A 25700-nucleotide genomic window follows, 5' to 3' on the forward strand; every position below is an offset into this window, starting at 1 on the left:
TAGAAAGAACCTTGGATCCACAACTTAATTTATTATAGTTAACAAGCCTGAGTTGGCCAACGTTGACACCCTTGAGGATTTCCTTTTGCACCAACAAAGCCTCCAAGCCACCAAGGTTGCCACAGAGTATGCCAATTTTTGGTTGTGAAGACAGAGACCACAGCTGTCAAGTATGCAGTGCAGTGCCAACAGGATGGTTTATGAAGTATTGTCCTGTAGCATTATTTCGTGGTCAGGTGGGCATCTGGTTGTTTGGGTCTGCCCAGCTTCTGACCAAATTGCTGAAGTCCGCACCTCCAAGAAGATACTGATCCTTCCCTTTCTTGGAGCATCCAAACTTAACTAATGTTTATTCTGCAGAAGGGAGTTGGAGATTCATCCCTGAATTCGAAACAAAACAAACACAGATTGCAATATTGAAAGCGCTTATTGTATACTACAGTGGGTGGATCTCGTGTGGCCATCTGCTTCTCCACCTTTCACAGCTGCTAGTGTTGCTGCTGCTGCAGTCCTCCTTAGCTTCTTGCATCAAGCATCTCTTTGCTGCTGTAGATATGTTTAGGTTCATTGAAAGAAGGGGCTTGTGTTAATAGATGGAGCCAATAGTTTGGATGGTCCCTGTGACTAAATGCTCGTAGCAGGTAGTCCAAATGCCACTTATTTTGTTCTTTCACTCCTGCTAAACTTGTGCTTACCTTATCAGAGCTTCGAGGGTTCATCAGTTGAGAGGAACCAGTTGTGTTGTATTGCATTAATATTGTAAATAAGTTTGTGTTGCCTTTGAGGAAGTCACCATTTCCTAGAGGATCTGATGTATGACGATCACTTTCTGGTTAAGCTTCCGCAAGGGAAGAAAGTGCAGGGATGTTTGACCAATAGTGCTAATGGGAGGAGTGTTTTGTGTTTGTCCACAGCCGCCAGTACCTGTCTCCTCTTCAGTGAGTGCTGGGAGCTTATTTGTGGCTTATTTCCCAAATGGGTCTCCTGTCGTGCTCTGTGCTTGCTTACCATGTGTTGTCTTCCAAGAAGTCTGCCAGTTTCCTTTACTTTGGTGATGGTAGTGGGGATTCTGAATGGTCAGTGGTGGTGTACTGCCCCATACCCCAGTGTTTTCCAACCTTGGTCTCTGAATAATGTTGGACTATAACTCCCATCATCCCAAGCCAGCTTGACCCAACGTTCAAGAATGATGGGCGTTGTAGTCCCATTATAACTGGGGACACAAGGTTAAAAGAACACTGTCATTCTGTTCTGGGAATATACATTGTGGGGAGGAGATGGTTGGTCTTTGTGAACTTAGTTCTCTCATCTAATGTTGCTTATTCTTGTATCATTTTTAAGGTAATGGTAGTAGCTGATTGAAGGGACGCGGGTGGCGCTGTGGGTTAAACCACAGAGCCTAGGACTTGCCAATCAGAAGGTTGGCGGTTCGAATCCCCGTGACAGGGTGAGCTCCCGTTGCTCGGTCCCTGCTCCTGCCTACCTAGCAGTTCGAAAGCATGTTAAAGTGCAAGTAGATAAATAGGTACCGCTCCGGCGGGAAGGTAAACGGTGTTTCCGTGTGCTGCTCTGGTTCATCAGAAGCGGCTTAGTCATACTGGCCACATGACCCGGAAGCTGTACGCCGGCTCCCTCGGCCAATAAAGCGAGATGAGCGCCGCAACCCCAGAGTCGGCCACGACTGGACCTAATGGTTAGGGGTCCCTTTACCTTTACCTAGTAGCCGATTGACTTTTAAATCTTTTGGAAGTAGCAAATTGGATACCACACAAGAGAGATGCCAACATGCTTCCTCCAGCTCCCATTATCCCTAACTATTGTCCCGACTGTCTGGGGCTGATGGGAATTGGAGTCCAACAACGTCAGGAGGGTAACACGTTGGCTGCCTCTGCAGTACAACTCCTTGGGGGCAATATAACTTGATGAACCGAGAAATATCCAGCTGTGAAGAAAATGGAGAATGTGTCCTTCCAATTGGCAGTGCTTCCTGTATTTATTTTGGAACCCATCAGCTCATTATTTGCTCCGCATCTTTGTGTGACATGACAGTGTCCATAGCATGCCAATGTATTATGTATTGGAAACATGAACCGTGTGTTTTTTGCAGTTCAGAAGGCAGCAATTTGGTTTCTACTTTCTGCCTGCAACAAAGTTTTAAGTGTTTAGGGGTTTAGCGAGCAGAATGAAAGGCAATCCTGTAGGCAGCAGAAGCAGGGCTTAGTGAGCAAACGTAACACAGTGCTGTAGCTTGTTGCCTGGGGTGAAACATTGAGACAGAATCCCAGCAGCCTTGCACAGGTCTAAATGTGGAATCCATCTGTGTTGGGTTGGTCTGGAGATGGAATTGAGTGGAAATGTAGAGGCAAGGTCCAGGTCAATGTCTGTCTGTTCACTTAAGGTATTGTATACAGCTTACAAATTGTTTGATGTTATGTTTTTATATGTATTGGAAGCCGCCCAGAATGGCTAGGGCAGAACAGCTAGATAGGTTGGGTATAAATAATGAAATTATCATAATCATCATCATCATCATTAATATTATTACAAAAGACTTTAGAAGAAGAAAACAGCTTTGCTACCTGGATTTAAAGCAGGGTGTTTTCCCCCCTCTCTGCCAGACATCCATCTGTGGTAACGGTTCAATACCCACTTCAGACTTGAGTCCTAATAGCTGGAAGAACAACCATATTTACTGTGGATTTAGGCAGAATGCAACAAAATTAACTTACATTATCAGTTTAGAAACATTAATAATTCAACCTATGTCACAGTTGTCATCTCAAAATGGTTTGCATTAATAATATTGTGTCATTAATAAATACCAGCAGCTCAAGTTTACATATCACACCAATCCATGAATTGCACCAAACCACAAACTACTGTATGAGCTTCCAGACATAGACAAACGATGCTCTGAAGCTGCTTATCTGTTTTCAGTTCTATAGCGCAGGGGAAATGGCTGTAGCCATGGCCTGCCATCCTAAAATCATGTCAAACCATGGTTAGCACAAACCATGATTTGCCAATCCACTTAAATTCAAACAATGGTTTCTCTCCTTTCCTGATGGGATTTTACAGAAAGCTGGAACACTGCTTCACTGCTTTTGGCAAAAATCCATGAAGAGATCATTCCATTTTAATATAACATTCTTTTATTTCCCCATGGTTTTCGCAGGCATCGTTTCCTGGAAATTTGCAGCTAGTTCTGGTTTTGAGACCAACAGGATTCTTTCACAGGACCATTTTCGACATTGCATTCAAATTTCATAGAGATGAGTATAAGATGAAGCTGCCGGTTAGTGCTTAATTCATTTACTTCTGTTTGTGATTTGTTATTTGGGTAGACTTGGTAATATTACAGCTTGGGTCACTATTCTGGTTTTGGAAGACCTGAATTATAATAGTTCTTCACAATTGGCATGTGATATTTGCAAATTAACAACTGTATGAAAAAGATTGGTGAGTGAGATCCAATCTTTTTTGTATTTGGTAAATCCAAAACTCTCTTTCTGTGGGGGAAGCTCTGTTGTATCCATAGGTTTTATTCCTATGCATAGCATTTCAAGTTTAATTCTCCGGCCTTTTATCTCCATGTTGTCCCATTTATGTAGTGGGAGCTAACAGAAGGTATGAGTAACACATCCAGTGCTGTCCCAGGGGTTTAAATCTGTATTATGTCCTACATCCATTGCACAGTGGGTCGTTGACACTTTAATCAGCTCATCTTTTGTTTCCCATTCCAATAATAGTTTGTACATTTTAGACAATAGTTTTTCCATGTTCATCAATAGCAATTTTTGAAATTGTGAGCGTTGGTTTAAAATAATGTTTTTTAAATCTAATTCAAACATATCACATAATTGCTGATACTGTAGTCAATCCATAATTTAGCTCCTTCTTCCATTGGTTTCAATCAGTTCGCTCCCTGAAAAATCAAATAAATCTCTATAGGTTGCTCACCATCTATCCATGTTAATTCTCTTGATCGTTATTGTTTCAATTGGCGATAACCATACGGGTGTTTTTCCCCCAACAAGTTTTTATGTTTCTCCCAGACACTATACAAATTTCTCCTGATAGCATGGTTCATAAAACTCTTATATATTTTAGCTTTCCCATACCAAAGACATGCACGCCAGCCAAACTTCATATTGTGGCCTTCCAGATCTAAAATGTGTGCATCCTCCAGTACAACCCATTCCCTTAGCCAACACAAGCAAGCTGCCTCATAATACAATTGTAAGTCTGATAGGGCAAAGCCTCCTCTTTGGTTTGTATCAGACAATTTTTTGTGTTTAATTCACGGCTTTCTCCCCGCCAGACAAATTTTAAAATACCCTTTTTCCCATTCCTTGAGGCAACTTTATTTATCCATGATCAGGATTGATTGGAATAAGAACAGCATTTTTCTGAGCACATTAATTTTGATAGCTGAGATTCTCCCTAGTAGGGAAAGCTTCATCCTTCCCCCTAGGGCCAGCATTCCAGACTGCTATATCATGCACCACCACCCACCTCACCACTAAAAATGAAGTGACCCACAAGTGTGTTTTCTGAAGATCTTAGGCAGCCAGATGTGAGCATGCATGGTATGTGTGTATTGGAACCAACACCAATTTGTGAAGACATGAACCAATGGTATTAATCATTTCGTTGTCATTTGTTGATGCCTATGCAGGGGGTCGCGTTGCCTACACTAGGTGTGCATGAACCCCTCATGTTTTTGCTTGGTGACAGTAGCCACAAAGGGCAGCGTGACAACCAGCCTCCCCCTTTATCCTTGGACTAGGGGAAAAATACATTGTACTCCATGTCTGAATGAATAATACATTGCATATTTTATTAAAAAATCACTACAACTTATCTTTATGTATACATTTTGGTTATGCCTTTTGACTTAAGCAATTATTATTTTTTCTGTTACTGTCCCATGCAAAAGGAAGCATCGTGGCTTGATTGAAATGAAATTAAATGATTGCAAACTTCCAAAGCTGTCAAAATTTTTTTCCTAAAATAACCTTTTTTTCTTTTTTTGCTCCTGCTGCTTCTGTGCTATAGATCATAATGCTGAGCTCACTAGCAGAATTAAATAGCTACATTGACAGAACACAACTAACAGAAGATCTTGGAGGAACTCTAGATTACTGTCATAATAGGTGGCTGACACATCGCACTGTAAGTCATTTTCCTTTAACTGGTTGTATCAATGGTCCTTCTGTTGAACGATCTGTCACTGTGGGCATAGCCTTATGAATACAAATTGAAGTAGCGTATATGAGAAGATGTTTCAGAAGAACTTGGCCATCCCAGAGAGATATACAATGATTAATGAATTTGGAGTTGTGACTTTAAAGTTTAGGAATTAACAATATATTGTTAAAAGAGGGTGGCTTTTTTTGGTGATAACTCACGAGACAGGAAATAGGAAACAACTAAAGTGCTTTTAAAAGAAAAATTTAGATCCCTTAGGTGATATCCATCATTAGTCATAACTGGAGTAGACCTGGGTATCATCCACTGAAGTTTCAAACTATATTGAAAAATTCTCTTTTAGGCACTTAATGAGGTGAATAATGGTGGAGACATCGTATTTATAGTTTTTGACATTTAGTTTTAATGCAGCCTTTTAATTTTTGTAAGTGATATTTCTAAAAATGTCAAATGATATCTAACAATAGTCAAACAGAAATCAACGAATTTAAGTAACTTAGGTTCACTGATGTTAGTGGGTCTGCTCTTGAGTTTGACTTAGTTGGGTTTGACCCACTGATATGTCACTTTTTATTTATGCTTCTCTCTGTGTGTGTGTTTATATTCAATGGCATTTGACTCCTGAGTTTGACTGTGTGTAATGCCTTCATTAATCCCAAAGGCTATAGAGAACTTTGCTCAAATGGTTAAGCAGACTGCTAAAAACCTTCGATCCTTCGGGACTGAACTGGCAGAAACAGAGCTACCAAACGATGTGCAATCCACCAGTGCCCTTCTTACAGCACATACTGAAAACAAAGACAAAATGAAGGTATTCTAGCTGTGTTGTTATATGTGGTGTTAGCAATATCTGAGGACATTTTATTGAATACAGTGGTACCTCTGGTTACGAACTTAGTTGGTTCTAGAGGTCCGTCCTTAAGCTGAAACCATTCTTATCCCGAGGTGCGCTTTCGCTAATGGGGCCTCCTGCTGCACGCGCAATTTCTGTTCGCATCCTGGGGCAAAGTTCGCGGAGCTCGTAACCTGAAGCGTTCGTAACCTGAAGTGTTCGTAACCAGAGGTACCACTGTAGTTCAAGTAACAGAGCTTTAACTTGGTTTGCCATGCTTTTGCCAGATAGAATTCATGCTGCCTTTAAAATGCTTTGGGCCATCCTCTCCCCAGTTACCAGTACCAGCAAAAAGAATAGTAGCAATGTAAGATTTTAAAGTAGCTTGATTGTATTTTATCATTTCTTACGACAGCATTTCTTTCTTTCATCTCTTTCCCCCACAAAATCCCGAATCGGTGTTTGGATAATTAATTATTGATTAATTAGGAGAATTTTGCTCAGGAATTTTTCACTTTCAAGCAATGTGGTAAGAGAAGTTTTTCGGCACAAAGCTAGAGAAAGAGAAAGTCAATGAGTCAGAATAAAAAAAAGACACACTAAAATCAACTTATTGCAAATCTAAGTGATTGTATTGAATGTGATATGTTAAACAAAATAATTGCTAGATGTTTTGCTTTTTAAAAAAACAACAACAACGTAGTGTTGGTTGTGCTAGGATTTTGCCAGTGACTGTTTTCAAAATATACTTTGAAGTGTTTAACCCTAAGTGTTGGGCTGTAGGGAACAGCAGAACTTCAGTTGAAACTCAGAAGTCTAGCTTGGAGAAGAAAGGCAAGCTAGGTAGGAGCAGGATGGGGTGAGCACTGTTGACACTAATGATGCTGCTTTGGTTCCAAAGGAGATTCGGTTGTTTATTTTGGAGCCAGCCGAGGTCCCAAATCTCTAAAGTCTCTGTATGTATGTATTCGTATGTATCACCTGCCTTTGGGGATAAGTTTTGTGAGGATACTTAAGCGGTGGTGACCAGGGTTCAGGCTTTTCCTTCTCAGACAGTGGAAGGTGAACAAGGCATCCTTTTAATGATGCAGTTAGAGTGGCTTAGATGGTACAACAATAGACTACTCATCTCCAATCTCAGTTTTCGCAAAGCTTGAAGATACAGCCTGGTGGAATTCTTAGCGGGGGAAATTCATAGCGTTTTTAACTTTTCTACAGGAGGATCTGAGGATAGCATTAATACAAGGACAAGATATTCTCAAAAGTATTAGAAAACCGGTTTTTGAAAACTCAGAGTACAACATGAATCCGGATCAGCTAGAAAATCAGACGACTGTGGAAAGGTGAGGTAAACCTGGTGCTTGTAACATGTATGCTGTGTTGCATGCTTGTTTCCCCCCAAAATATAATCAGATAAGCAGCCAGAATTAATTTGTTTCCAAAATAAATGTAAATGTTCTATTTCACTTACAGTGTGCTGGATAGAGTTATTGTCCTTTTCTCTTTTAGGCTTCTAGCTCAGCTAGATGAAACGGAAGCAGCCTTTGATGATTTTTGGTCTAAACATCAACAGAAGCTTGAGCAGTGCTTGCAACTTAGACATTTTGAACTGGAGTTCAAAGAGGTGATGACTTTTAAATATACATTTAGAGAGAAAGAGACAGACAGAGGAACATAGAATTGCAAAGTTGGAAGAGACCACAACTGTCATCTAATCCAATCCTCTGCAATGCAGGAATCTTTAGCTCAACATGGGGCTTGAACCCATGAACCTGAGATTGAGTCTCATGCTCTACTGGCTGAGCTATCCTCAATGCAATTCAAAGTCAACACCCAGTAATATTTTGTGTGTTGTATTACTTTGCTATTGTCTTGCTCTCTCTCCTCTGCCATTCACTAAATTAATTTTGCCTTATGTAGTACTATCAAAAAATATGTCTGATTTCTTTCTTTCTTTCTTTCTTTCTTTCTTTCTTTATTTATTTATTGGTGTTCATAAGCTGCCATACGTTATAACAATCTCAGGGCAGGGTAGAATAAAACTAAATGTAAACCATAGCAATTCCAGTGTTGTAACTGAGATTACAGATGAATCAATATCTACAGACTATTATATGTACAATAATAAATTACATTTGTGACCTTCCGTAAAGTATGTCATTCACCATCTAAATATTGTTGATTTAAGTCCTACAGCTTCACAGCTTTGACTTCACAGAATCCCTTCTCAAAGTTTCAAATCAACGTTCTGTGATTTAAATATATTTGACACAAGAAAGCTGTACAGCATCAAAAAGACACCCTTTATAGTTCAAAGTATACAAGTTTCCATGATTATTACTCTCAGTGAATGAGATGACTGGTAGCTTTGCTTTGTTGGTGTGACTAAAGAAAATGAAGACCTTGTTATATAACTGACGATTTATGAAAGAGGTGAAACTTGTTCCCTCAGGTGTGTAAAATTCCACATTTTCATTTACATGTAGCTATCTCTCATTTCAGGTCAAAGCAGCTCTTGATAGTGTATCTGAGAGGTTGTCACATTTCACAGAAGTGGGAAATAGCTGTTCACATGTGGAGCACATTCTGAAAGATCTCACCAGCTCTGAAGAGAAATCGCATGTAAAGATTTGAAGTTTCTTCGTATGTCATTTTTTTTCCCCAGTAGGCTGCTCTTGTAAAAATGTTACAACTTATGCTTTCATGTCTTAACCAATTACTTTCATAGGAGATTTTGGGAAGGGCCAAGATGCTGATCTCTAAAGGTGACCAGTTTATACAAAACAACCATTATGCTGTGGACTCCATTCTCCCAAAGTGCAACGAACTCCAACATCACTGTGATGCCATTGCCACCGCAGTGAATAAAATCAGGGCTTTCTTGAACCAGTCGCATGAGTTGCACAGCCGGCTGGAGAAGGTAGGCCCAGCTTTACTGATTTTGCTCATCAAATTGCAGGCACGTGATGACCCTTCCTGGGGCAGTCACTGTTGACTACTGTAACACAGAAGGAGTAGCTCCCCACAACAATGGGGACCAAACTATCCAACCAAAGAGTGGGACAACTTCATTTATTAGAGTGACAGGCAACAGAAACATAGGAAGATGTGTTATACTGAAACAGACAATTGATCCATTTGCCTCCCCTTCAGCTAGTGGATCAGGACCCACTACAGTCATACCTCAAGTTGCGTCCACTTCAGGTTATGTGTTTTCGTGTTGCGTCCTGCGGCAACCCAGAAGTACTGGAATGGGTTACATCTGGGTTTCGCTGTATGTGCAGAAGCGCTAAATTGCGCTGCATGCATGTGCAGACACACGCTTTGGCTTGCGTCAGTTCCGTGTTACAGACAGGCCTCCAGAATGGATCCCGTCCATAACACGAGGTTCCACTGTACTGAGTTGCAGCAGTCCTGCCACCATACAGATCTAGATCTGAAAAGGTCTAAGATTACTGGTCTACACTGACTGCAGAATAGAGGTTGAGGCATGGAAATGGGGGTGATCTGTGTGCAAGGGAGAGTTCAGAACAGTAAAGAAGGAGGCTACAGGGGGAAATGGAATGAAGGTGAAAACGGGAGTGCAAAATGGGTTGCAAGAAAAGGGAGTAGGAGGCATGGGAATTGGGTTGAAAGTGAAAGCAGGGGTGTGAAAGGGTCTGAAGAAGTGGAGGGGATGCTGGCTTCATAAGTGTCACATGGTGAAGAGGCTGCTTGGTAGTTGCAATGTGTGGGAGGAGAAAGATGCAAGAAGTTACCATGGGGGTAGTTTCTGTGCAAGAGAAGGGTTGCGCAAAAGGAGGTGGAGGAGCCATGGGCATGGCGTGAAGGTGAAAACAGTTGCAAAGTGGGGCTGTGGAAACAGAAAAGAGAAGCGGCTTTGGAAATTGGGTTGGAGAGATGAAGCTCTAGGCGGTTCATATGGGGTGAATAGCAGGCAGAGTGAGTAGGGGTGCAAGCCTGGGTGTGCATGTGTATTACTAGATCTTTTTCCAGTTCAAGGATGTTTGCTGATGTGCCTTTTCTGCCTGCCTCCTTTGTACATTTACAGTCCATGAAGTGGTGTGATGAAGGAATTTTCCTGCTGGCTTCACAGCCTGTGGACAAATGCCAGTCCCAAGATGGAGCAGAATCCGCTTTACAGGAGATCGAGAAGTTTTTGGAGACGGGTGGAGACAACAAGCTCATGGGACTGAATTACTTGTTCAGAGAATATGAAGCCATCCTTAGTGGGGAATTAATGGTACTCTTAATGCCAGAACTTAATAATGAATGGAGTATTCAGTTATCATGCCAAGATAGCTTTACTTTCTCCCGAAACCTGTTTGTTTGAAGGAGCCAAAACCCGTGTCTTGCCCCATCATGAGGCACAGGTAGTCCAAGTCTGTGCCTAAATTAAAGCTGAGGTGTTAAAATACTTCTGCAAGCGTATCAAGACAGCTACAAACATGTGCATATGTATTAGAGCCAGAATATTGTGGATTCCCACTCACATACACTGGCTAACTCTGTCTGAGCAGAAGCACCTGGTCACATGGGATGACCAGTCACTGGTTGCTTTTTCTGCTTGGTGAGTGCCTAATCCTCCAGCGCACGAAAAGCTGTTCATGGGACACTCCAGAGCAGCATGTGGGGCTGCCGCTATGGGGAATTTCAGCTGCATATCTCTGTATGAAAGTAGGATAGAAGACTAAATGCAAGACAAATGAGTATCTTGCTATACGATTTTTTTGGACAACGAATAGGCATGCAGCTGAACTACAGAATCGGAATTCAGTTGCTTAGAGTATTGTCCTAAGAATCTTAAATGTGTGCAATGTGTGAAAATGTTATTTAATTTTAAACCCTTCGTTACCCATTTTTGTATTAAAAAAACAAAACGTTATTGTTCCAAATCATTATTGAATTACTGAAAATTAGTGCACTATCAACTGAGTTGTGTGTTGACAATGCAGGATTAAAGCAGTTCAATTTAAAAATAAATAAGCACCATGGACATGGTTTAAAACGATGGTTTAATTTTGGCTTCTACCACAGGAGCACATACAAAAAGTTCTTCAGAAGCAGGAAAGCATGGAAGAAATGTTTCAAAAGAGGCGCGTCAGCCTTAAGAAACTGGCAGCTAAGCAGATGCGTCCAGTTCAGCCCGTGGCCCCTAGACCAGAGAACTCTCTAAAGTCACCTTGTCCTTCTCCAGGTAAGCAGCTGGCTTGCTCAGAACCTGTTGAATCCAAAAGTAACCAAACTTATGACTTGACTGGCTTTCAATGGTTGGATTTGTTTTGCATACCAGGCCTTCAAAGAGACACTGAAGATTCGTCCAGCCCTGACAGTCTCATGGTTCGAGGAATGTACTTGAGAAGAATCAAGGTAGGTGTGTTTGTGTGGCTGCCCATGTGTGTTTTTAAGCATGTGTAGATGTATCAGGGATGGGGAATCCTCAGGCCTGGGGGTCAAATACAGCCCTCCAGACCTCTGTCTGACCCTCAAGACCATAGCCCCTCTCCCCAAGACATATCTCTCATCAGCCCTGCCCTGCACCCTCTTTGTATGTCTCTGGGTGGAAGGTGTCTTTGAACTCTGATTACGCTGGATGGAAGATATAGAGGGGGTGCATGTAGAAACTAACCTAACGCACAGAACTAGCATTCACATCCATTGCTCTGCTCCCTTTTGTCTCTGGCTCCACCTACTATAGGAATGTGGCCCCATTGTTTAACATGCAAGAAAGCAGTCCAGAATTGAGTGCAATCCAAAGGGCATAGCAGCTGAGTGCAGGTCCCAAGAGTCAGTCATGGGCAGAGAAGTTAAGTCAAGTTGCAACAGTCTGGGAGATGAAAGTCCTGTATTGTTCCAAGAACTACCAAACTAAACCGAAGGCTTACATAGTCTGGTCTTGGCAAATCCCACTCAAGACCAGCTACAAGGATTGAATTGTGCTCTTTGCTTCCCAAGAGCACCTTCCTTGAAAGTTGCTCTGTTCCCTTGGGCTTTCACAAGGCTGCCGTAGCTAGGACTTTCTGGTGTCTGTGCTGTCCGGGTCTGGGAGGCAGCTCTTTTGCCACAGATGAATCAAGTATCTGCCCTGAGGATCTTTCCAAGGAGCCAGCCTTGTGAAGTATCTCCCTAGATGCTGGGCATCAGTAGTGGGGCTAGAGGATTCCTGGCTCTCTAAGGTCTGAGTCTTGGTTGGAGGATGAATAGTCAGGGTCAGATCAGGGCCTGAAACAGCGTAGATCATTTTATTATTAAAAACATTTTAATACAGTTTTTCAGAGGATCAGTAAACAGATACAGTCATACCTTGGAAGTCGAACGGAATCCATTCCGGAAGTCTGTTCCACTTCTAAAACATTCAAAAACCAAAGCGCGGCTTCTCATTGGCTGCAGGAAGCTCCGGCAACCAATCAGAAGCCCCGTCGGACGTTTGGCTTCCCAGAATAGATCGCAAACTGGAACACTCACTTCCAGGTTTGCGCTGTTTGGGAGCCAAATCGTTCGCAAACTAAGTTGTTCGAAAACCAAGATACGGCCGTATAAAGATTTTTTTTCCTATTTTAAATCAGGAAACAATCTATTCCCATCGGAAAGCAGGAAAAGCATTTAATTTCAGTGCATCCTTGGTCCTTCTCCTTGTGCAAAAAGATTCCACAAGCCCACAATTTTCCCAGCAAAAATCAAACGCCATCATACTTGATTCACCCAGGCCGTGCAATACATTTTGTGTGTGTTCCATGTGAAGTAATACAAAGTGAGAACATCAAAACATTTGACCAAGTTTTGCAACTTTTGTATACCTGCTTGAGCCTCCACCTCTGCCTGTGTTTCTCAGTGCCAAACTAGATGTGGTGGCAGAAGATATATCTCTTTAAATATGGGTCTTCCCATTCACATACTTCGTAAAGGAGAGTGATTGCCAGTGTACCTGTAGCCATGTTAACCTGCTGGCTGCTCTTTTGTTCAAAAGTGTCCTCTGGAAAAGTGATTTGCAGTAGAGAAGCAGGACCGGGGGCACCATTCCTGCGCACCACTTCCCCCCTGAAACATTAAACACCTCTACTGTTGTGTTCTTGTGTTTTCAACTCCCAATGGAATTTCAAGACCATTCTTGCCTTTGCAAGTTTGGAACACCACATGAGAGAAAGTATCTGAGGAATGGCATTTAGAGTAAGATTGGCAGGTAGGCATAGGATGGAGAGAGTTAAAGACAAACATATTCACGCCCTACCTACTCTGTTGCAAATCTCCCTCCCAAAGGTACTTTGGAGAGGAGACAAGAGCATCAGGTTAATAATAATAATAATAATAAAATTTATACCCCACCCATCTGGCTGGTTGCAATGTTCCTTCTGGTTTGACCCTAAATGTAGATTTGTTGCTTTATCTATGGTGCTGTTGACTTTGAAAAAAAAATATATTTTCAGAGAGAAATCAGTGAAATCCATCAAAACAGAGGTGGATCTGTGATGGATGATGAAGAAAATCTAGCCGTGTTAAGGAAGTAAGTACTTTACATACCAGAGCAATACTGTACAGAGTCGGACACGACTAAATGACTAAACAACAACAAAGCCAGGGGTCAGCAAACCTTTTCAGCAGGGGCCAATCCACTGTCCCTCAGACCTTGTTGGGGGCCGGACTATATTGGGGGGGGGGGATGAACGAATTCCTATTCCCCACAAATAACCCAGAGATGCGTTTTAAATAAAAGCACACATTCTACTCATGTAAAAACATGCTGATTCCCAGACCGTCCACGGTCCAGATTTGGAAGGTGATTTGGCTGGATCCGGCCCCCGGGCCTTAGTTTGCCTACCCATGATCTAAGCAAATTCCCTGAACGCATCCCTGTATAACGCGGCAGCAACGTTTAGGTAGGGTGTTATTTGGTTTTGGTGGTACTAAGCTGCTAAAATACCATTACAGTTCTTTCATTTTTAGGAACTCCATGCAGCTCCTATGTAGTTGCTTGTATGTATCAGAGACTTACTCATGATCTCTATTGTCAGTAATCTAAGAAACACATGAAGACTGATTCGAGCAGCCACCTCTTGACTAATCTGATTCCTGTGTTCATAGACATGTAATGAATGAACTTCTTGAAACAGAACGAGCGTATGTGGAAGAACTTCTCTGCGTTCTTGAGGTAGGCATTTCAGCCCCATTGCAGTGCTACATTTAACTACAACCCTTGAGCAAATTTGCTATGCAGTGCACATTCCAAAACTGTATGTATGAGTACCAAATGGTATGAAAGGTAAAGGGACCCCTGACCATTAGGTCCAGTCGTGACCGACTCTGGGGTTGCGGCGCTCATCTCGCTTTATTGGCCGAGGGAGCCAGCGTACAGCTTCTGGGTCATGTGGCCAGCATGACTAAGCCGCTTCTGGCAAACCAGAGCAGCGCACGGAAACGCCGTTTACCTTCCCGCCGGAGCGGTACCTATTTATCTACTTGCACTTTGACGTGCTTTCGGACTGCTAGGTTGGTAGGAGCAGGGACCGAACAACGGGAGTTCACCCCGTCGTGGGGATTTGAACCGCCAACCTTCTGATCAGCAAGTCCTAGGCTCTGTGGTTTAACCCACAGCACCACCCGCGTCCCCCACCAAATGGTATTAGGATTGAGTTAATGAGGGGAGGGGGTTGTGGGATTTTTACAGTGAAAGGTTTTCCATGCTCCCCTAGAAAGAACACCCTTTTGTTGTGGAATTGGGACCTTCCTCCGCTCTCTTGACAAAGCACTTAAAAGAGGAGGAATCTTCTACCCAGTCAGCTTTACAAATTCCTTCACATGGTCATCCTTGAATGGCTTCTGCAGCCCCTTAAAGAGAGGCAGTCTGCACCTCTGTTTGGATCACCTCTGAGTGGTGCTTGTTAAAAATTGGTTTGGCTCTCATGCTTTACTTCACCTTCACCTTCACCTGCACAGCTTCCGAGTGCAGACCTGATCCTCCTTCCTGCCATAATATTTGGAAATACTTCCCATATAGGGCCATCACATTTTGCATCTCCCAAGTTCCTGGTGACGAAGGATGCGGAGGCAGAATGGCTTTCGTCCATGTACCTCCTAATGTTGTGGTATGGAAGGGAGATCAAAATGTTGTTTTCATCAGTGTGCCTGGTGACATAATGCATTCTATTGCATTTCTGCCTTGTTTCGCTTTCCAAGCCAAGTTCTTTATATGAACCCAGGCTAAAGGAAAATCTTGCCTAGCTGTACCGAAGGAAGAGCACATGAGTACTTAGAAGTGCAAATTAAAACAAGTTTGTGCATCTTTCCTGCTGTGTGGAAGTGCTAAAGAATAGATCTGGCTTTGTTGCCTAGAGCAGATGTCATAAACAGGAACTTAGGTCAGGAAGGAAGAAGAACAATTGGCTGGAAAGGTCACGATATGGGTATCCATAGTCATTGTGGTGAGCTCAGGAACCAAAACGCTGGAATTATCAGTTGGATGGATTTTTATAAATAGTCTTGAATTTACATGCATTTCAAAAATACATTCTGATTTTTGTAAACTTCCTTTTTAACTAGAATATTCTCCAAAACTGTTTATAAGGCGGCAAATATGTGTGTTTTTGTGGGGGTTTTTTTGTTTTTGCAGAACTGGGCTTGAATTAAAAGGGAGAGCTGCTGTACTGGACATTGAATAGTCTCTCCCCCTCACAATGATGTTGAAATATTGCTGTGTGTTTATCAGCTTTGAGCAGACGAGACTTGCTGAAGAAAGAGAGAGAGATGTTGGAACTAACTGCAAGCAATTAATCTGCTTGCCTTTTGTATTACAGGGCTATGCTGCAGAAATGGACAGCCCCTTAATGGCACATCTCATTTTACCAGGGCTGCAAAATAAGAAAGATGTCTTGTTTGGAAACATGGAAGAAATCTATCACTTTCACAACAGGTTAAGATTTGTGGCCCATGCAGTAATTTCTAGTCATATTAACAAAAAATTAAAACTAACACATTAGAATATATTCTTTGTGATTTTAAAAAAATCACATTGAAACCCCCAAATTATTTGGTTTTGCAGAGTCACAGTGGTTAAGCTCCTTTTTAAAGCAGTAGTCCACAAATCCATTGCTTCAGCTTTTTTGCATATTGGTTCTTTGTGAAAACCCCGTGGAAATTACTATAGGGTTTGCACCCAGTCTCTCTTGTGTAAGTACTTACTGTGGTTTGTCCCATTCCTTTTGCTGAAGCTTATTCATGTTGTACTAAACTATGGTTTAGTATGCTATGCAAATGTAACCATAGATTCCTGCAGGGTCTTCTTTATGTAGTGGCCAATGTATTTAAGTGTGAAATATGTAAAAAAAAGTAAGCAGTAATGCTACTTTGAACTTGGTGCTGTTTTAGATTCATCTTTGTTTAGTTTCACGTAAGGATACTACAGCTCCCTGCTTCTGAGATTTCAGACAGTACAGTGGTACCTCGGTTTACAAACTTAATGCATTCCAGAAGTCCATTTTTAAACTGAAACCATTCTTAAACTTAAACACAGCGACACAGGTGGCGCTGTGGGTTAAACCACAGAGCCTAGAACTTGCTGATCAGAAGGTCAGCGGTTCGAATCCCCGTGATGGGGTGAGCTCCCGTCGCTCGGTCCCTGCTCCTGCCAACCTAGCAGTTCGAAAGCACATCAAAGTGCAAGTAGATAAATAGGTACCGCTCCAGCGGGAAGGTAAACGGCGTTTCCGTGTGCTGCTCTGGTTCGCCAGAAGCAGCTTAGTCATGCTGGCCACATGACCTGGAAGCTGTCTGCGGACAAACGCCGGCTCCCTCAGCCAGTAAAGCGAGATGAACGCCGCAACCCCAGAGTCGGTCACGACTGGACCTAATGGCCAGGGGTCCCTTTACCTTTTATTCTTAAACTGAGGTGCGCTTTCCCTAATGCGGCCTCCTGCCGCCGGTGCCCTTCCACCGTGCGGATTCCATTCTTAGACCGAGGTAAAGTTCTCAAACCGGGACACTGTTTCCGGTTTTGTGGAGTTTGTAAACCGAATCATTCTTAAACAGGACTGTTCTTAAACCAAGGTACCACTGTATATATTAAAAGGTAGAGGAGCTGTAGATATTTATCGATTGTTTCTCCATATTTTTCAAATAAATTAAAATTATTTTCTTTGCAGAATATTCTTAAGAGAACTAGAAAATTACATAGAATATCCAGAGCTGGTAGGAAGGTGTTTCCTTGAAAGGGTAAGTAGTACGAAAGCGAGCGTCATAGTTATTGTGTTTGACCTTTCATTGGCAGAATAGTTTTCATTCTGGCACCAGCAATATGAGGAGAAATTAAGCCATGGTTGCAAGTTCCTAATTCAATCAAGAATAAAGCTGGTACATATAGTTAACGATGAAAGTCTTACGATGAATGTGACAAAAATCATGCGTGCACAACCTGTTTTAAGTAGTCTGTTGCAGGGGTGGGATCAGGATCTAGTGGAAAATTGCTGAATGACTTGCAGTAGATCCACAAAAGTTTTCGGCTCCCAGTTATGCTGAGCCACTATTTCGCATCTGTCTCTGGTTGGTGAACCTTGGGAGTTCTCATGAAAAGCGAAATAGATTCAACAAGCCTGAAGTATGCCCATCCCCTGATCGAGAGCATAGTTGTTTTGCTAACTTGATCTTTCTTCCTCAGTAATGTCTGCATTGCAAATGTCTACCAGTGGTTCCCAACCTTTTTGTGGCCATGCCGCACCTAAGCATCTCTAAAATCCTGATCCCCCACCCCCTGTAACATATAATCCTTATTATTAAAAAAGTGAACTCCTATTCACTTGGAGGAAGCCTAAAAGGCCATTAACATGGTCTAAGTCATTCTCAAATTGCCCCCCTTAAAAATCAAATTGCCCCCCTGTGGGGCGTGTGCCCCACGTTGGGAACCACAGGTCTAGGCCTTTGTGCTGAAACAAATGCATATAAGAGAGGAAGATTAGAATTCTGAGTTCTGCTAGCTTCTAGGAAATTACAGTCATATCAGACTTACCCAGTTGAGTTTCGCTGTTGTGGGTCATGTTGTGTAGTACCAGTCCAGTTCAAGGTGCTAGTGCTGGCAAACATAGCCCTAAACAGCTTGGGACCCAAGTACAGTGGTACCTCGGGTTAAGAACTTAATTCCGGAGGTCCGTTCTTAACCTGAAACTGTTCTTAACCTGAGGTACCACTTTAGCTAATGGGGCCTCCCGCCACGCAATTTCTGTTCTCATCCTGAAGCAAAGTTCTTAACCCGAGGTACTATTTCTGGGTTAGCGGAGTCTGTAACCTGAAGCGTATGTAACCTGAAGCGTATGTAACCCGAAGTACCACTGTACCTGAAAGAGCGCCTTCCCTAGTGTCAACCATCTTGGGCCCTACAATCAGCAGAGAATGCCCTGTTGGAAGTGCCACTGCCGGGTGCTGCCTGGTTGGCATTATTATGAGGCAGGGCCTTCTCAGTGGAGATTCCCTGTTTGTGGAACGTCTCTTCTGTGGTGAAGTGTATCTTCCCCCTCTTTATAACCTTTCAGGACGGATTTTAAAACATTCCTGTTTACCCAGACATTGGATGGCTAAAAATTTTCCTGGCAACATTTAAATGATTGTGAGAACATGTTGTTTTTTAAAAGACATTTTAGATATGTTATTTTACTTTTCATTGTATTCTTTTAACAGTGATGTGCTTACCAGCTGAGGCTCCTCAGGGAGGAAGGGTGGAGTATAGATATTAAATAAATAATACAGGGGTTTTTTTTGGAGTTCCCACAGGAACAAAGACATGAATTAATGGGGGGGGGGTGGAGAGTTACTTTGTGTGATCTAACGTCAACTCAGTTTTAGCCAATCGGAACAGCCATACATATTTCAACAGTCCGTTAATAAGAATGGTTGTTATTGAAGCTTTCCTCAAGAGTAGACCCATTAAAAGCAATTGACTTAACTTAGCCATCTTCTTTCATTTTAGTGGGTCTCCTCTGAGTAAAACTTAGTCGAATGCCCATTGTAAGTGTGATAGTTTACTTCATAATTGCATGAAAACTTAAAACTTTTGTAATAATTATTTTCTCTCATTCAGATGGAAGACTTTCAGATTTATGAAAAATACTGTCAAAATAAACCTCGATCTGAAAGTCTGTGGAGGCAGTTCTCAGACTCTGTATTCTTTCAGGTATTCTTTATCTTACTGTAAACACATAATTAGTTGATTACTATCTTTCTCATTGCATTTCATGGAAGGATTTTTTCAGTTCTTTATTCATTTATATTTATAGGAGTGTCAGAGAAAACTTGACCACAAGCTGAGTTTGGATTCCTATTTACTGAAACCTGTTCAAAGAATAACCAAATATCAGCTTTTGCTAAAGGTAAGGAGTATAATAATATTTTAACTATGCCTTTAGTTAATTTCTAAGTGACCTTGTTTGGAGGTTCTAGCAGAATGGAAGAAATTTAATGACTATTTAGCTAAATACATGAAGTTAAATTAATTGGAAAAAGCTTGCAATTACCAGCTAGGCCTAGGATTTAAATAAGTAATGCGAGGAATTATTATGTTTAATGCTGAATTGTGAAGAATGACTGATGTTAAGTGATTAAGTTAAGATTTTAAGAACTTTGATTTGGAAAACCGTTAAAATGATATTCATTGAAATCCAACTAGGGGGATATGAGGAAGTCACTTAACAATGTTGAGAAGATTCGTTTTAATAAGGTTATGATTTATGTTTGTATGTTTATTTGTTAGTGTGTTTTTTTATTTTGTGAAAACCAATAAAAAAATTTTGGGCGAAAAATATTCTAAGTGACTGTGATTTAGAGCAACTGACCGCTATGAGTAATTCCATAGTTTATAGCTTTGACAGTGTTTGCAATTTGCAGCATGCTTTACAGTCTTCCATTATAGTTGCCTTCAGCAAGATTGCAATGAAGTGAATTATTATGAGCTGACAAGCTGAGTCTGGTAGATAATGGGCAGGTTCCCAAATAATGCTGAGCTGTGGTTTGAGGTTATATGCATGAACCCCTTGAACTGGAGTATTCCCCTTTCTTCTTTTCTTCTCTTAGCACAGCTGGGAGGGGCATCAAAATGAGATTCAGTTTCTATTTCTCAATTTCCTGGTTTGCCGTTGCATCTAAACCAAGAATCGTGGTTCAGAATAAATTCTAGTTTAAGCAAGCACACATCACAACCCAGATTTTAGAGTTAACTTTGTTTTGCAGTTGACTAAAGTTTATTTTAAACCACAATTTCTGACTTGTCACCAGCCAACAATCCTAGAAAGAGATATTAAATTGTGGTTTATTCCTTCTTCTACTGCATGAGAGGTTCATGTAACATGTACAGATTAGGTTAATCATTGCATGTGAACCAGCCCAATGTCTTTACTAAGGTCATATTAGAAGTACTGAGAAAATACGGTACTTGAATTAAGGTCTTCCATCTTCACTGTCTCCAGTTCTGTCCTTCTCAGATTGTAACCTTATATTTTATATTGCAGTCTCCATTTACCGTATTTTTCGCCCTATAGGACGCACTTTTTCCTCTCCAAAAATGAAGGGGTGCGCACCGACCCCTCTCACTCTCCAGGCTTCAGGAAGCTATCCGCAAGCCTTGGGAGCCCGCGGGAGTTCCCGCCGGGCTCCCAAGGCTTGCGGACAGCAGCCTGCAGCCCAAAACCTGGGGAGTGCAGCGGAGCGCACCCTGGGCTTCGGGCAGCTCTCTGCAAGCCTTGGGAGCCCGGCGTGACTTCCCACCGGGCTCCTAGGCTTGTGGATAGCAGCCTGCATCCCGAAGCCTGGGACACGCTGAGCAGCGCGCCCCGGGCTTCGGGCAGATATCCACAAGCCTGGGGAGCCCGGTGGAAGTTCCCGCCGGGCTCCCAAGGCTTGCAGATAGCAGCCTGTTCTGGGGGCTGGGGGGGGGAATAAATATTTTTTTCTTTATGCCCCCCCCCCAAAAAAACTAGGTGCGCCCTATGGGCCGGTGCGCTCTATAGGGCGAAAAATACAATATTTTATGGCATATAGTAGTAGCTCCCCAGTTGTATCTAGAGAATTTTGTTGCTCTTGAGATTCATAAGGTGCTATATACTTACTTTTTTCACAGGAAATGCTAAAATACAGTAAAAATTGTGAAGGAGCAGAAGATCTTCAAGAGGCACTGACATCAATACTGGGAATTCTTAAAGCAGTTAATGATTCCATGCACCAAATTGCAATCACTGGCTATGATGTAAGTAGTAGCATTAAAATTTCACATTTTAGTGATACATAATGCAAGCAGTAGTGGCAATATTTTCTGCAACAGTTTTCCATACCACCACCACCACTACTTATCTAAAATGATGGTTAAAACTAATGAAAGAATGCAGAAAGAAGAAGCCAGTTATCAAAAATGCTATCCTACAAGATTTGCTCCACCTCAGTGCATTTCAGACTACAGCTTCCTTCTTTAGAAGGAATCTTAAAAGTTTCCACATATATACATACACACACACACACACACACACACACACACACCGTATTTTTCGCTCTATAAGATGCACCAGACCACAAAACGGACCTAGTTTTTGGAGGAGGAAAACAAGAAAAAAAATATTCTGAATCTCAGAAGCCAGAACAGCAAGAGGGATCACTGCGCAGTGAAAGCAGCAATCCCTCTTGCTGTTCTGGCTTCTGGGATAGCTGCGCAGCCTGCATTCGCTCCATAAGATGCACACACATTTCCCCTTACTTTTTAGGAGGGAAAAAGTGAGTCTTATAGAGCAAAAAATACGGTATATAGAATAGTTGCAGCAGCTCAAACATATATTTTTGCCCTGTCTTGCACTTTTACTAACAGTATTAGATGAGCTGCAATATGTGTCGAAGCTCCTTCTGCTGTTCTACAGAGTTCGAAAGTTTTGAGGTTGCTGCTGAAGAAGGAACTTGTTTCAAAACACATTGAGCTGCAGTATATTCTGTTAGTTGGCACTTACGAGAAAATGTTTTCCCTTCTTACATTATTTCTGGTGGCATGTCACTTAGCCTGTGTTTAGTGTGTGTCACTCGCCCACAGAAAGAGATATACACATTGATTGAATTTTAGAATGGAATAGAAAGCTGCAGGGTGGTGTTGCTGAGAGGACTTATATAAAATAGGTTTTTCTTCTCTCTACCGTCCCACACCTTAATTCTGGTTCCTGTCTTTTAACATTTAACTTTTGCCATCCACAGCCCTGAGAGAAGGGTAGACTAAAACTCTGAAACATTTTTGGTTAGTTCATGAGACCCAGCAGCCTTATGTAACAAGTCCAGACTTTGGATGTTCTCCATTTCTTCAGGAAGGGACTGTTCACTGGACTTAAGAGGCAAGACCATAGAACCAACCCACCCAGTTGCAGGAGAATAATGCAGGCTTAGGACCAGCTTCAACTAAATTGTTCCACCTGCACAAGCCAACATAACTTCTTCTTCTTTGGCGATCACTTGTAGCCGAGTAAGATTGTCTTCCATAAACACGGTTTTAACAATGAGTCCGTAAGTGACTTTGGAGGCAAATTCTGGATCCACACATCCTTCCACAGTGAGGACATTTGTTTCCAGGCAGGAGTTGATCACAGTGTGGATTTGCCAAGCATGCCTTCCTCTTAGCACGTTTCTCCCTTGCGCCCTGAGTTTGAGTGTCTTCAAAGTACATGACACCTTTGGTAAAGGCTGTTCTCCAATTGGAGCGCTCGCAGGCAAGTGTTTCCCAGTTGCCGGTGTTTATACTACATTTTTTTAGATTTGCCTTGAGAGAGTCTTTAAACCTCTTTTGTTGACCGCCAGCATTACACTTTCCATTTTTAAGTTCGGAATAGAGTAGTTGCTTTGGAAGACGATAATCAGGCATCTGCACAACATGACCAGTCCAGCAAAGTTGATGTTGAAGAATCATTGCTTTGACACTGGTGATATTTGCTTCTTCCAGTACACTGGTATTAGTTCGCCTAGTGCCCCTGGTGCAACAGGACTTTCTCCGCTTCTCTACCTCACCTATGTGCATCCCCAACACCTTCCCCAAATTTACTCAGGAGGATCAAGGGAACCCTGAGAACAGCATGTTGGGGGAAGGGGAGGGGAGATTGTTCTATCTGGCAAGTAGAAATGAAGGCACATTCTCCTTAGCACAACATTTAATTCTACTCATGGTGCTGCTCCCATTGCTGGTCTTCCTTTCTAAATATTATTAACAAAGTGTAAACAGTCTGCTTTTTTTTTTGTTTTAAGGGAAACCTGAATGAACTTGGCAAGCTTTTGATGCAGGGATCTTTCAGTGTATGGACCGATCACAAAAAGGGGCACTCGAAAGTAAAGGACCTGGCACGTTTCAAGCCAATGCAGAGGCACCTCTTCCTTCACGAGAAGGCAATACTGTTCTGTAAAAAGAGAGAAGAAAACGGAGAAGGATATGAGAAAGCACCCTCATACAGCTTTAAGAATTCCTTAAATGTAAGATACGGTTTTTTTAAAAAAATATAAACATTTTAATAAATAGTAGAGCAAAAATAATACCATTTTGGCTGCAGCAGCAACACACACACACACACACACACACAGCAAGGGTGTCATGCAGGATGTCAATTTAACATTCCTTTTGTTTTCAGATGACTGCTGTTGGAATAACAGAGAACGTTAAAGGTGACGCTAAAAAATTTGAAATCTGGTATAATGCAAGGGAAGAAGTGTATATAATACAGGTAACCCCCCCCCCCAAATTAAGCATTGTGCTGCCTTTTAAAGGCAGTTTTATGAAGGTGTAGATGTTTACTTTGAAAACATTGGTCCTGCCTGTCTCATTTCGAAATGGCGTAATTTGTGGCAACTAGTTGGCTGAATTTCTGCCTTTTTCTTTTTGATGCAGGCTCCAACCCCAGAAGTCAAAGCCACCTGGGTAAATGAAATTAGGAAAGTACTGACCAGTCAGTTACAGGCATGCAGGCGTAAGTCTTTTCCTTCTCCCTAATATCTGCCCATAGCAATGTGGCTATCAGTATGATGGCTGCATTTAGTTTCCCTTACAGACACAAGCGCCTTCCATTGTATTTTGTGTGGGGAGATTAAAGATGCTGCAATCGAGGATGGATGCAAAACTTTCCACCCTGTCCTAATGTTGGGGTTGCTGCTAATTTGCTCCCAGCTTGGAACCAAAGTCCCACAGTTACTGTCAAAGAGTTCTGTTCATGCTTAGTTTGTTGTAGTGTAACAGAAGCCTTATAATTTGTTCCCCTTCTGTATTTAGTGAGAGCTCCAAACTTTGCACAGAACTTCCAAAATCTGAACCAAAAGTTTGCAGCTTGCCTGAGGTGCTTTGATAGACAGGCTTTTTCTCTCTCTCTTTTCCTTACAGAAGCTAGCCAGCATAGAGTTCTAGAACATACACACAGTCTCCCTTTACCTGCATCGTCTAATAATACCAGGTAAGCTGCTATCTGTTCCACTAATTACTTTATAAAACATTGATTCATCAAATACGCTTCCGATTTCAGTGTTTTCTGCTTTGCCTGTCTCTAAAACCATTTATTTGCTTTTAACTTACTTGCTAAATATTGCAGTGTGCGAGTTTAAATGCCTTCTTAATCTACGTATAGCACCTTCTATATGGGTGCTTTTACAAACAGTAGAGAACGATGATGACCCCAACTCTTTTACACATGCATTTTTAGAAACTTTCAGGTTACCTACACCTTTACCTACCTCACAGGCAGGCAACCTGAAACATTCCCTGCAAGTCTCAGCTTAAAAATAACTGTGTCAGGTACAAATTTGTCCCTTCATTTTTGTTCTGAAATATTTATTGTAGATATGGAACGAGCTAGGCAAACACAGTACCATAGTGTGCAGTGTAGAACATCTCTCCCCGTACCCATTAAGTGGGAAAGTATGTCTAATTTGTAAGGTTGTGTCTTGCTTAAAAAAAAGAAAGGAAAAGAAAAAGTTTGTTTTACTTGCTCTGAGATTGTTGTGGTTATCTTGTAATGGGAACAAGTGAATTGGCCCTTAGTGTAGTCTTATATTTCTTCCATGAACAGTCCTTCAAGAAATGAGGCAAGGAACATCAGAAAACAGGAGGAGAGAAGTGCTGGTGTTGTAAGTCCTGATGGATGTATAACCTCAGTAGCATCAAAGTATCCTGAAAAAGGCAAAGGTAAATTTGAAGTACCCTTTGGTTATTAATGTGCATCAATTACTATAAAGTGGAATAATTTGTTGCATAAAAGGAGTTGTAACCATATTTTGGTCGTGTGATCATATTTTGTAATGTCAACTCTTGTCATAGATAAAACCAACAGGTGTGCAATTTTTTTTTATTTAATTTAGGTAGGTATAGAACAAATATTAGCTAGTTGGTTCTGTTTAATATCTGTTCAATAGCATGCCTGTCTTAAATCCCGTAGAAGAACCACACTGATTTATTTGCAGGAACCTATTTGTCTCCATAGGGTGATTTTTCATTACTAAATTATGATTCAAGCCCTTTAAAAAAATTAAATGATTCTAAAAGTGTAGTAATCATGTGGGAGATTCTGTTAATTTGTTCCAATTTCAATAATTAATTATTCATAAATGCCTTACTTTTCTGGCACAACCTTCTGGTTTACCTTTGACTCCTCTGTTCTTTCCCTCTGTCCTTTTCCTCTCTGTCTTCATTTTA

The 25700-nt window shown here is 41.6% G+C and overlaps 1 protein-coding gene across 21 annotated transcripts in view; it reads left to right on the forward strand.

Moving 5' to 3' along the window:
* MCF2L (MCF.2 cell line derived transforming sequence like) overlaps positions 1 to 25700 on the forward strand; it is a 116942-nt gene that overhangs the window by 80776 nt on the left and 10466 nt on the right. For all 21 annotated transcript variants that reach the window (XR_014547213.1, XR_014547214.1, XR_014547215.1 and 18 more), the window contains 22 exons: positions 3176 to 3295; positions 5059 to 5175; positions 5873 to 6022; positions 7262 to 7386; positions 7553 to 7667; positions 8546 to 8665; positions 8772 to 8963; positions 10095 to 10286; positions 11081 to 11240; positions 11337 to 11413; positions 13468 to 13544; positions 14123 to 14189; positions 15832 to 15947; positions 17176 to 17245; positions 19101 to 19193; positions 19297 to 19389; positions 21132 to 21257; positions 23276 to 23497; positions 23653 to 23745; positions 23910 to 23988; positions 24396 to 24465; positions 25078 to 25193. Coding sequence is in view for 18 of the 21 variants with exons in the window: in XM_083610476.1 (XP_083466602.1) it covers positions 3176 to 3295; positions 5059 to 5175; positions 5873 to 6022; positions 7262 to 7386; positions 7553 to 7667; positions 8546 to 8665; positions 8772 to 8963; positions 10095 to 10286; positions 11081 to 11240; positions 11337 to 11413; positions 13468 to 13544; positions 14123 to 14189; positions 15832 to 15947; positions 17176 to 17245; positions 19101 to 19193; positions 19297 to 19389; positions 21132 to 21257; positions 23276 to 23497; positions 23653 to 23745; positions 23910 to 23988; positions 24396 to 24465; positions 25078 to 25193 (2590 nt within the window). In the remaining 3 variants the exon portion in view is untranslated. The remainder of the gene's footprint in view (positions 1 to 3175; positions 3296 to 5058; positions 5176 to 5872; positions 6023 to 7261; positions 7387 to 7552; positions 7668 to 8545; positions 8666 to 8771; positions 8964 to 10094; positions 10287 to 11080; positions 11241 to 11336; positions 11414 to 13467; positions 13545 to 14122; positions 14190 to 15831; positions 15948 to 17175; positions 17246 to 19100; positions 19194 to 19296; positions 19390 to 21131; positions 21258 to 23275; positions 23498 to 23652; positions 23746 to 23909; positions 23989 to 24395; positions 24466 to 25077; positions 25194 to 25700) is intronic.

The sequence above is a fragment of the Podarcis filfolensis genome, assembly GCF_964270895.1.
Source record: "Podarcis filfolensis genome assembly, chromosome: 4".
NCBI lineage: Eukaryota > Metazoa > Chordata > Lepidosauria > Squamata > Lacertidae > Podarcis > Podarcis filfolensis.